This window comes from Rhamphochromis longiceps, linkage group LG10, assembly GCF_057381845.1.
Source record: "Rhamphochromis longiceps isolate RC_006_pf linkage group LG10, R_longiceps_female_GT1.1, whole genome shotgun sequence".
In the NCBI taxonomy this organism is placed as follows: Eukaryota; Metazoa; Chordata; class Actinopteri; order Cichliformes; family Cichlidae; genus Rhamphochromis; species Rhamphochromis longiceps.
The window spans coordinates 13,418,348-13,429,788 of NC_140566.1; the positions used below are offsets into that span (position 1 = coordinate 13,418,348).

General features: G+C 41.1%; 3 protein-coding genes across 3 annotated transcripts; 2 read left to right on the top strand and 1 right to left on the bottom strand.

Moving 5' to 3' along the window:
• Window positions 1–2,740, top strand: LOC146660414 (dicarboxylate carrier UCP2-like). Its single transcript, XM_085420266.1, has 8 exons — window positions 1–218; window positions 399–530; window positions 808–946; window positions 1,033–1,240; window positions 1,318–1,515; window positions 1,602–1,703; window positions 1,796–1,976; window positions 2,071–2,740. The coding sequence occupies exons 3-8, from the start codon at window positions 821–823 to the stop codon at window positions 2,183–2,185; spliced, it is 930 nt and encodes a 309-aa protein (XP_085276392.1). The 5' UTR covers window positions 1–218; window positions 399–530; window positions 808–820; the 3' UTR covers window positions 2,186–2,740.
• A 933-nt stretch (window positions 2,741–3,673) lies between these two features.
• Window positions 3,674–5,643, top strand: LOC146660415 (dicarboxylate carrier UCP2-like). The gene is made up of 6 exons (XM_085420268.1): window positions 3,674–4,398; window positions 4,474–4,681; window positions 4,776–4,973; window positions 5,058–5,159; window positions 5,239–5,419; window positions 5,511–5,643. Exons 1-6 carry the CDS (start codon window positions 4,273–4,275, stop codon window positions 5,623–5,625), a joined length of 930 nt encoding a protein of 309 aa, XP_085276394.1. The 5' UTR covers window positions 3,674–4,272; the 3' UTR covers window positions 5,626–5,643.
• A 111-nt stretch (window positions 5,644–5,754) lies between these two features.
• On the bottom strand, window positions 5,755–10,627 carry dnajb13 (DnaJ heat shock protein family (Hsp40) member B13). The gene is made up of 8 exons (XM_085420267.1): window positions 10,478–10,627; window positions 10,288–10,391; window positions 7,977–8,138; window positions 7,734–7,882; window positions 7,425–7,538; window positions 6,525–6,638; window positions 6,370–6,446; window positions 5,755–6,010 (listed from the first exon to the last, which is right to left on the bottom strand). Exons 1-8 carry the CDS (start codon window positions 10,543–10,545, stop codon window positions 5,851–5,853), a joined length of 948 nt encoding a protein of 315 aa, XP_085276393.1. The 5' UTR covers window positions 10,546–10,627; the 3' UTR covers window positions 5,755–5,850.
• Window positions 10,628–11,441: the final 814 nt, after the last annotated feature.

Genomic DNA, 11,441 nt, shown 5'->3' on the forward strand with positions numbered 1-11,441 from the left:
GACTGATAAACATGATATTCTCATGACAGGTGTACAACGTGTTTGGCTACAGCGCATGTAGTTACGTGGAAAAGCTTCCTATAAATTTGGGGAGGCTTCTTCCATACTGGAACAGTAGGCACACAGGAGACGAGAAAACGTATAGGATTAACTATCAAAGAGGACTGTATACATTTTTCCTGTTAATTGGATTATAATTTACTTGGAAAACTATTAAGGTAAAAAAACAAACAACAACCTTGCATATCAACATAGCTGTGATTTTTTTTAACTCTGTAAATTTTTATTGGCAGTTAATTGAAAATATCAGTTATATTTGCTTCAAGCTGTGGGTCGCTTTCAGCTAAAACTGAGTGAATGATGATTTGCTGAGTTGTGCTATATGGTTGTTTTTGCAGCAAGTGGTGGTATGCTCACTGGCTCATTTCGAGGAGAGTTTATGGCCCGAGGCATTTCCACAACAGAAGCACCTTGAAAGACTAGCTTGTTTCTTGAGAAAACCTGAAACTTGTCATAATCCTTACTCACAGGTTTGTATGACTTTCAGCATGAACAGCATGAAAATATTTCCAGCACATCCAGCGCACTAAATACACCCAGGTTTGTCACAGTTAGTCATTTTAAACAGATCGAACAAAAGTCGTGTAATATAAGAAAATATCAGCAGTTATGCATGTAGTCTATTTTTACTTTACACGCTTATATCCCATATTTGGTTGTCCAGGCAGCGATGTTCTTTGGTGCTTTGTGTTACACAACCAAAGGTCTTTGGATCGTAAGAGCATATCTTTCCATTCATGTCCTCAGCTGAGGCGCAGCAATGGTTGGCATGAAACCCAAAGATGTGATGCCCTCTGTGGCAGTTAAGTTCTTCGGAGCAGGCACGGCAGCCTGCATTGCCGACCTTGTCACCTTTCCACTGGATACCGCCAAAGTCAGACTGCAGGTTAGACAAACAGTGTTAACCCGATGCCTTTAACCTTATGATAGATGTCATATTAAATCCTCTTTTATTTGCATCATGTCGTGCAGCTTCAGGGAGAGTCTCAGATAGCCGAAGGAGTTGGTGCACTGAAGTATCGGGGCGTGTTTGGCACCATCACCACCATGGTGCGCACAGAGGGGGCCAGGAGTCTGTACAATGGACTGGTGGCAGGCCTGCAGAGACAGATGAGCTTCGCTTCTGTCCGTATCGGCCTTTACGACTCCATGAAGCAATTCTACACCCGAGGCACCGAGAGTGAGTATCAGTGAGCGAGCAACAAGTCTGCTTCTATTGCACTGTTTCTTCGTGACCAACATACGTATGGCACACAGGTGCAGGGATCGTTACTCGGCTCATGGCGGGCTGCACCACCGGGGCAATGGCTGTGGCTTTTGCACAGCCAACAGATGTGGTAAAGGTGCGTTTTCAAGCCCAGGTCCGACTGGCTGACGGCGAGAGGAGATACAACGGCACAATAGATGCCTACAAGACGATTGCCCGAGATGAGGGTGTACGTGGCCTGTGGAGAGGTACCTGCTTTACATTCAAGTCATTCATCTTTATATGAAAATGCCCTCGGCTGTTCTGACAGTTACGATCCTCTTTTGTGTTCCAGGATGCATGCCAAACATCACTCGTAACGCCATCGTAAACTGCGCAGAGCTGGTGACCTACGACATGATCAAAGAACTCATCCTGAAGTACAACCTAATGACAGGTGAGGCCATGAATGAAAGATACAGACAAACATCCCTCAAACGTCTGTCTAATTAACGTGAAAGTTGTGACTAAACTTCTGTCCTCCCACAGACAACCTGCCGTGCCACTTCACGGCCGCCTTCAGCGCAGGCTTCTGCACCACAGTTGTGGCTTCTCCTGTGGATGTAGTTAAAACACGTTTCATGAACTCAGGACACGGCCAGTACAGCAGCGCTCTCAACTGTGCCTTCACAATGCTAAGAAACGAAGGATCCACGGCTTTCTATAAAGGGTAAACACACTCTAACATGACCACGAGGCAAGCAGAGATGCTACAAAAGTCCTTTTGAATAATTCTTCACTTGTCTTTTTTTCCTCTTCTTTAGGTTCATGCCTTCTTTCCTGCGACTCGGCTCCTGGAACATTGTGATGTTTGTCACCTATGAGCAAATTAAAAAAGGCATGAGCAGGACACAGCAGTACTGGGAGTCTCCGTTCTGACCGCAACTAGTCAGACTTGTTTTTTTCAACTCAGGACCGCAAAACACAACAGCCTAACGCACACCACAGTGCAGGGGTGACTACTGACGACTCTTGGTTGGAGACCTGAAAATACAGGAGCATGAAAACACAAGAGTTGACATTAGAAAGAGTTTGAGCAGGAAGACTTCAGGGGCATTGTTGCAATATTTAAAATAATTTAAAGGGTAGACCTTACAGAGGCTTCACGCATTTTAATGGTCAGAAATTCCATTACAAGAAGCTCCTTCTGGTGTAAACTTCTATGTTTAAATGAAATAATCATGTGAATAATGTTAGGCTGTAAAGTTAGTTTTTACTTCCTTTAGGCTTTCCATGAAAGCAGAAGACAGTTTATGTCCAACATTACATACCTTAAAATGACCACAATATGTCTTTCTGGATTGTTTACACTGTTTACCTTTTGTAGTTGTAGTTTAATGTATTTGCCACTAGATGTGAAAAGTATGTATGATTTGTTGCTGGTCGATGAGTCATGTGTATTTTGTGAAATAAAGTACTTTAATTAGTGAAAAATTGTAATTTCGCCCATCCTTTTGTATGCTATTGAATGCCAGTGTTGCTTTGTAACTTTATTCTGAATGTCACTTCACATCCCGACTCCCACTCCTAACCTGTTAGATATACAACACTCCTCACAGGGAGAAATTGGGAATGCGGATTTCCTAAAATCTTCTGGAAAAGCCTCAGAATTTTAGGTAAGCAAATGCTGCTGATCTCTTAAAAATATACCTCCTTTTTTAAAATCGAGCATTTATTAGTGCTTCCACTTAATAATAATACTCCTGAAATGTGCCTCCGGAGTTCAGCCACATTTACAGAGATGTACCTACACATGGTAATACGGACCATATGCATGTCTTCTTCATCAGTATCATGTTGGCCTTCTGCTTCTGTTACGTCCCAGAGTTCATATGTTACTATATAATTCTTTTCACTCATGGATTTTTTTGCATGTATGTATTTCTGATGGGTTGCTTATTTGTTTAACATGGAAGTGACCTTGTTTCTTAAAATATTTCTATGCCTGTGAGGCCCTTTGAACATGATATGTGCTACTGGGCGATACAAATAAAAATGAATTGTTACAACAAACAAATCATGAAACAGGCTGTCATAAAACACCTCCCAGCATTTCTTTTGGCACAGAACCACCAGTTTAAACCTAAAATATGTTTTTTTTTTCATTTATGAATTACATTTCCAACTCCATAATTCTTAGAGTGCTGTATCATTTCCATAGGTCTCTGAAAAAGATCTTACCAGGTACGATATCTGTGCAGTTTCTTTGCACAGGCCATCACTCTGAAGAACACTTGGATCACTGACATATTATCTCACACATAGTACAGATATGGGGGTATGGATAAGTTACTATATAATTGATGGACAACTGGTTGATGTATAAAATATATATACTGGGAATCGACAGTATAAATATACTGTTTATATAGTAACCAGTTATCCATCACCTCTTTTTTCCATAATTTGTCCCAGGATAATCATCAGGAAAAATAAACTGCACTTATTATTGAGATCATCTAAGCTAACAATAGCACAAATGAGCATTTAAACCTTTTAGGATAAATGTGAAAAAAAAAATCACTTCACATTTTATATTTTTATGACAGTTCATGATGAATCTCTGTGATCCAAACACCTGGTTCAGCTGCTGCAGTCCCATAACTGGGTCAGTCAGATATGGAAAGATAGCGCCACCATACCACTACATATGGAGGACTGCTTTTGCTGAATAGAGGTGTTAAATGAGCTTATGGCACACACCAGCTGGAGGCATTACTAGCATAGTGAGTAAAAGAAGCCAGGATCAAGCGTGTAAAGCAGATCCATAAAATAAGCAACACTTGTCTTCCTGATGGGATGTAACTCTCATGTGTCAAATTTACAGATGCAGTTTTAAATAAAAAACATTTGTCTCTGAATGCAGTGTGTTTGTGAAATTTGTTTCTGTCAGATTTTGCAGGAACATCTTGTCGTGTTCACGTTCACAAATACAACGCTTGTGTTTTTGAAAAACACTGTGGAAAATGGTTGGACTCAGGCCTGCAGATGTGCCACCTTCGGCAGCTGTAAAGTTTGTGGGAGCAGGAACTGCAGCCTGCATCGCTGACCTGCTCACCTTTCCCTTAGACACAGCCAAAGTGCGACTGCAGGTATTAAAGTATTCTTGTGTAACAAACACAAAGCCAATTCTTGTAACCTTAGTAGCCTGAACTTTCATTGCACAGATCCAAGGAGAGACCAGAGGCTCTGCTGCTACAGGGAGCGGCTCTACGGTGAAGTATCGAGGGGTGTTCGGCACCATCGCCACCATGGTGCGTACTGAGGGTCTTTACAGTGGGCTGGTGGCAGGACTCCAGAGGCAGATGAGCTTTGCGTCTGTCCGAATTGGTCTCTACGACTCTGTTAAACAGTTCTACACTAAAGGCTCTGACCGTGAGCATCTGTGATTGGATTCTGACAGTTGTTTATTTGGTTGAGGGGAAATTTTGACCAGTCTCAACTGACATCTCTCTCTTCCCTGGTTTAGATGTGGGCATTGGGAGTGGGCTGCTGGCTGGATCTACCACAGGTGCCTTGGCGGTTGCCATTGCTCAGCCCACAGACGTGGTGAAAGTTCGCTTCCAGGCACAGGCCAGATGTCTTGGCCGTGCCAGGCGCTACTGTAGCACAGTGGATGCTTACAAGACAATTGCCAAGGAGGAAGGCATTTGTGGTCTGTGGAAAGGTAGCTCAAGCTTCCAAAATGCGTGTTTTTAAAAGGCTGCTGCTTCATTTCTTATGATGCATCTTTGTTTTCGATGTCACACAGGCACAGCTCCAAACATTGCACGTAACGCTATTGTTAACTGCACAGAACTGGTGACCTATGACTTCATCAAGGATATGCTCCTTAGGTCCACGCAGCTGACAGGTAAAACACAGTGGCTTCACAGCAACATCACGCATGTGTATGATATAGCACTCAGCCCTGGGTTCTGTGCACTCCACAGATAATCTGCCCTGCCATTTTGCATCAGCCTTTGGTGCGGGGTTGTGCACAACAGTGATCGCCTCCCCTGTTGATGTGGTCAAGACAAGATACATGAACTCTGCTCTTGGCCAGTACAGCAGCGTTCTCAACTGTGCTGCTGCCATGATGACCAATGAAGGCCCGCGTGCTTTTTACAAAGGGTAACCCAGTGATTCCACATTCATTTGACAACTCTTAATGTGAATGAAACGAAACCAAAAATGTTTTTGCCTCCATTTCCATTTTCTTAAGGTTTATCCCGTCTTTCTTACGCCTGGGGTCCTGGAACGTGGTCATGTTTGTGACGTACGAGCAGCTGAAACGAGCAATGATGGCAGCGAATCACAGCTGCAAAGCTTATCTGTAATCTCTACTGTCTCTCGATGGGCTCGTGTTCGACCACACTCACATTGTCTTTCATTTTTGTTATCTTCCAGCGTGTTTACAGAAATATTCTGACAGAGTGCAAAGTGCAAATAAAAACAGAAAGACACGATTTGCAAATGTATCAGTATTGCTCTCTCCTGACAGACATGTAGCCACATGAACAGTCCAATCAATCATTCTGATTACACATGTATTTGGAATGTGATTAATCTTTAAAAGACAGAGCTTGCTTGATCAGATACTTCCTCTCAGTAGAAAGCGTCTCGGGGAACTTAAGGTCAAAAGTAATTATGAGGTTTCCTCTCTGGGAAGGATTCTTGGACAGCGGCATTCCTTCTCCGGACAAGACTTTTTGGTATCTAGGGCTGATATGACATGACAAACAAATCAGAGAGCGGAAACTTAATGCAGATAATGCACAAAATAAAAACACAATAATCATTAAGTGTTATAGCAGATGGTTATGCTGGACATTTCTTCCTGTTATAAGGGAGTTTTTCATTCCCACTGTCGCCAAGTATTTGCTCATAGGTGATCATATAATTGTTGGAGTTTTCTCTGCTTTTTTTCTTTTGGGGGGGGGGGGGGGGGGGGGGGGGGGTTGTATTTCCTTACAATACGAAGCACTTTGACGCGACTGTTTTTGCACTCTGGCACTACATAAATGTAAAAACAACCAGACTGGGAAAAACTGTTTTTCAAGACAGTGACTGAAAGCACTTACTGGACAATGTCATTGATAAGAACAGAGAGCAGCCTGCCATCTAGTGTCTGCACGTCCACAGAGAAGCCAGTTAAAGCCTGCGAACAAGGGAATCAGCTTACAGCTTCAAAGAAACCTTTTTGCATGGCCAATAATCAATCCATGACATGACTCACCATCTCCAGAGTAATCTTTGCTTTGTAGATGAGGTCATTGTTATGTCTCACAAACAGAGGATGAGTCTTCTGTCGCACAATAAACACAATATCTGCGGGAATGCTGTTTGGTCCCTGAAGGTAAAACAGCAAAACAAAATAAAAAGATTACCATGCAGCAGTCTTTACAGACAGTTCTTTATACATTCCCTCCCTGGGTAAAGGAAAGAATATACACAAACAAGGCAGTGGTACAGTCAGTACACATCATCATAATAAAAAAACAGAGTAATAAGAAGAATAGCTTTGAGCGCATAATTTCTTTTGGCTAAAATTGCCCAGAGTACAATAAGCAAAATGCCTTTTGCTTATTGTAATTGGGTGTTAAAACCGAACATGCTTACTTTTGGTAGTAAGCGTGTTCCATTTCAGTGAACCTATAAAAGATCTGCAGGAACAACGTACTTGTGTGCAGTCTATGCAAAGTGCCAATTTTAGGAGAACCTTCACAAGTAGTTAGTCATCAGTTATACTTGCAATAGCAGAAAAAGGAGTACAATAAATTATAATTTGTTAAAAATTCCCCTCTCCTTTGTCGCATTCAGCCTTTTTAATGCTTACCTCTACTATCTTTTCACTAATTGCTGCACTGCAGTAATGTATATACCACAATAACAATGGCAACCTGCTAAATTTCCCTTTAAAGCTAACTGCACACTGAAGCCTAGGATTGATTACAGCAAAAAATACATTTCTGGGTTATAGCAGCCATATAGCTCGGAAATGGCATCGGAGCCACGAACCCAACTCAGGCTGTAGGAAATATTTATGTATAAAAGGATAAAAATAATACACTATACCAACTCATGAGCTCACTTTCAAACCCCCCATTTTAAAATGATGTGTAGGCTGGTTAATTACCTGATCTCCCTCTTTGGGGAAAGTAATTCTTGTGCCTTCGTTCCATCCAGGCTTGACATCTATACTCAGAATCTTGTCTTTGATACTGGATGTGCATCCATCGTCATTCATGACCTGTAAAATAAATAAAGCATCGCACAATATATGAGGCAAAATCAGTGCTGTAGTATGTCTTTGTGATGGCGTTTTTTATTTTATTTTTTAATGCTGTTGTTTAGTTAGCTCTAAACCCCATGAGGAGCTTGCAGTCTTATAGATGAGTGAATCCAACAAAAGCCACGGGAGGGAGAAAATATAAACATGTCTTACTCTGCGAGATATCTTGATCTTTTTTGTGCATCCATGGAAGAGATCGTCCAGGCACAAATGAAGGTCTCTCTCTATTGGGGAATCTTGCGTTTTCGCCACTTGTGGCTGCAGGCCACCGAACTGAAGCGGCACATCATTTGTGTAGAAGTCTAGTAAAAAAAAAGAAAAAAAAGAAGGGGGATTAAAGGATTAAAATCGAAAACGCACATTCACTGTCGGGCTTTGATTATGTTTTTTTCTCACCTGCAAATGGGTTGTCACCCCCAAAAAACTGTTTGAATGTCTGGTCAGGATTCCCATGGTAGACGTATTTTGATGACCAAGTTCCATTGCTGGCAAACTCAAGTGGAATACCACCTCTCAGGCCATCCTCTCCAAACTTGTCGTAAGTTGCCTTTTTTCGAGCTTTCACACAGAAAATTGGCTTTGATTCACACACATATGGTACATTCTGCATACAATAAATACAGCCTTTCCTCAGACCAAAATACACTTCACTGTATATAAGCCTGTATTACTATTTTAATATTAACTGGTATTTAAAAAAAGCTTTCTATTTCTGATCCTTATAACAGTTTCCTGCTAAATGTTTTTTTTAAACAAAAAGCTTTAAATACAAATCTGCAGTTATTTCCACTTCTCCTTTTACAAAAATGTTAGTATTGCTTATAATATAACCAATTTTAAACTGAGTTGTAGCTGTGCGTTCATCTATTGCATTGTTTGAAACCGTGAGTGGGAGGGTAGATACAATACATTACGATACTTTGCGTGGTGATATTGTATCGATAGAGAGTCACCAAATATCAATATTTTATAAAGAAATACAAATACTCAGGGAGTACTATGAACAGTAGGACTCATCTTATATTGAGATGATTTTATGTATCTCATTGTCTTTTATCCTGTCTTCCTTCTCTCACCCCAACTGGTCGCAGCAGATGGCCCCGCCCCTCCCTGAGCCTGGTTCTGCCGGAGGTTTCTTCCTTTTAAAAGGGAGTTTTTCCTTCCCACTGTCGCCAAAATGCTTGCTCATAGGGGGTCATGTTATTGTTGGGTTTTTCTCTGTATGTATTATTGTAGGTCTACCTTACAATATAAAGCGCCTTGAGGCGACTGTTGTTGTGATTTGGCCCTGTATAAATTCAATTGAATTGAATTGAATGTAAAATCAGCTCCACTGACAAACCACCCAGGACTGGACACACTTAGCTTGACAAAGTTACATGCTAATTAAGAGCGAGCTTATGGCTCATAAGTAAAAACAGGACAGCAACCTCCTTGCAGCTACAAAATATTTTTTTAAGAATCAGTGACTGCCTGCTCATAGAATTGAATTTTTTCACATTCTGCAACTGACGAAACAGTTGCCCAGAACGTGAGGGTCTCGAACACAAATGGTCAATTTTGATTGGATGGCAGTTGCAGAGGTCACCTGAGAGGAGGCAACTTTTCAGCAAACAATCTCAGTCTGACTTAGACTGACTGCAATCACTCTCTGAGAGAATGTCAAATAACTGACTCAACCGGCTCCCAGGTGGCTATATTCTGGTTTTATTTACATAGAACAGGAAGGTTGCTGGTTGCAACCGAATGCAAAATCACTTATCGCGGGAATGTTGTACACCTTCCTTTGATAATTCAATTGATTTGTGCTGCTTAAAAAAAGAATAATAATAGATCATCACAGTATATCAGTTAAACTTCAGAGATATCAGTCTGTTCAGTTGGGAAACATGAACCCGTCTGAATCCGTTTCGCTTACTTTGGTTCAAATGAAAGTAACGCTGGAGAGGCATCAACGAGACAACCCCACCCAAAAACCTGACTGTTTTTGCTGTTTGTCAGTGAGACATACATGCAGCCCATGCAGGTTGCACAGGTAGTCGAGCTCAGTTCTCTTCACACAGGAGAGACACACACAAGCAGTGAGGACATGTGACACACATGAAAGGGTCTTGAGACACTGGTGAATGTTAGGCTGTCTGCCTGATCCTTCCGCATGACAGATTTGGAGGGTTCCACAGACCTCCTCGTGCTGTTAGGTAGGTGATAAAAGAGTTTGCCAAGAAACAGACACATCTGTTGCCTTCTTGAGGTAATTTTCGAGAGCACTGGAAATGTTCCTCCTGTCCCTTTTTATACAAAGGAACAGACATGGGTACTGATGCTGTGGTGATGCCCCTAACTGCCCAGCTCTTAGCAGCTCCACACTCTTGACACTGCTGACAGATACACCTTCTTACATCGGCTCTTCCTGATTTGCAGTCCTGGAGCAGCTGTGCACTGACTATCTTTGCAACGTGAATAGGCTGCAGGTACCATGTCATTCCACCAGAATTGAAAAGTAAAGTCACAAAAAGCAAAGCTAGAATGAACTGAATCACGAGGGATAAGGAACGACCACTTTCATTTGCACCAAAGCAGCTGAAATGGATTCAGTACGATTAACTGACTTTTCCTTAGACTGTGATCATCGAGTGTCCCCTTATTGTTTTTATCCGTGCGGTTTCCAAAATAAAACACACTTCAGTCTCGATATTCTTCCACTTACGGTCGCTTAAAACATCATAGGCTTCACCCAACTGGGTAAATTTCTGGGAGCTTCCAGGCTCTCTGTTTCTTTTCGGATGAAACTTCAGTGCAAGGCGTCGATATCTAAGAAAGAGAAAGAAATAACTGAGGAATAACAGAACAAGCCTCATTATTAAGCATGTGAGTTTCATATGTATTAAATGACTTACGCCTTTTTGATGTCTGCATCTGTTGCGTTTCTATTTATTTCCAAAGTCTCGTAGTAATCATTACTCATTGTGAAACTAAGTATTTAAAACCACATTTAAACATCAAAGAAATATCCAGCTAAAACACAGAGTGCGGGTGCGTGAATTGGTTTCCACGGAAACGGCTGCTGGGAGACTCTCGCGAGAATTGCAAACACTCGCGGACATTAATTTAAAATGAATGAAAGAATGAAAGAAACAATGAATGAATGAATGGCAACATGAATGAAAGAACAAGAAACAGACTGCAGTCCAGAGAAGACTGCTCGTCTTCAAATAAATAAGAAGAAATTTAGAAGTAATAAACGTTGACGGGAGTTGCTACTTCGCAGTGAAGTAATTATTACTGACCTCTTTCGAAAGCTTTTATAGTGTGTCATTATTTAATGTCTCCGCGTAGTAGTTATTGTCTGCTTTGTAATATAGCCTAGAATCATATGCAGATGACCACGATATTAATGAATAGCTGTGCAACAATCTGATAATCACTCAATGCTAGATCCCAACTAGGTCAGGTAGATAGGGTCACTTGACATTTTGCATAGCGGATTGCTGGAATGTGTATACTCATTGTTTGTTAAATAAAGTTTAAAAAAAAAAAGAAAAAAAAGATTGCTGGCATGTCTCGTGTTTGGGGGCCACCACTGCATTATTTCTTCTGTGGACTTGCAGAACAAACAGTAGGTAATGAGTCAGGCCAGTTACTGTAGCTTCAGCATACCGTGATCTTGTCTATTTGTAAATTTTTGAAGCACCTTGGTTATTTTGTACCTCGACAGTCATTTTGAGATTTTATGTAAATTAACTGTAATATTATTGGACATCAAACCTGTATGTATAAAATCAAAAAGTTAAATGTGATTTGAACACTGAATGTCTCTGACTATAATCACTTTTTCAGTACACAGCTAAACATCTACATTTC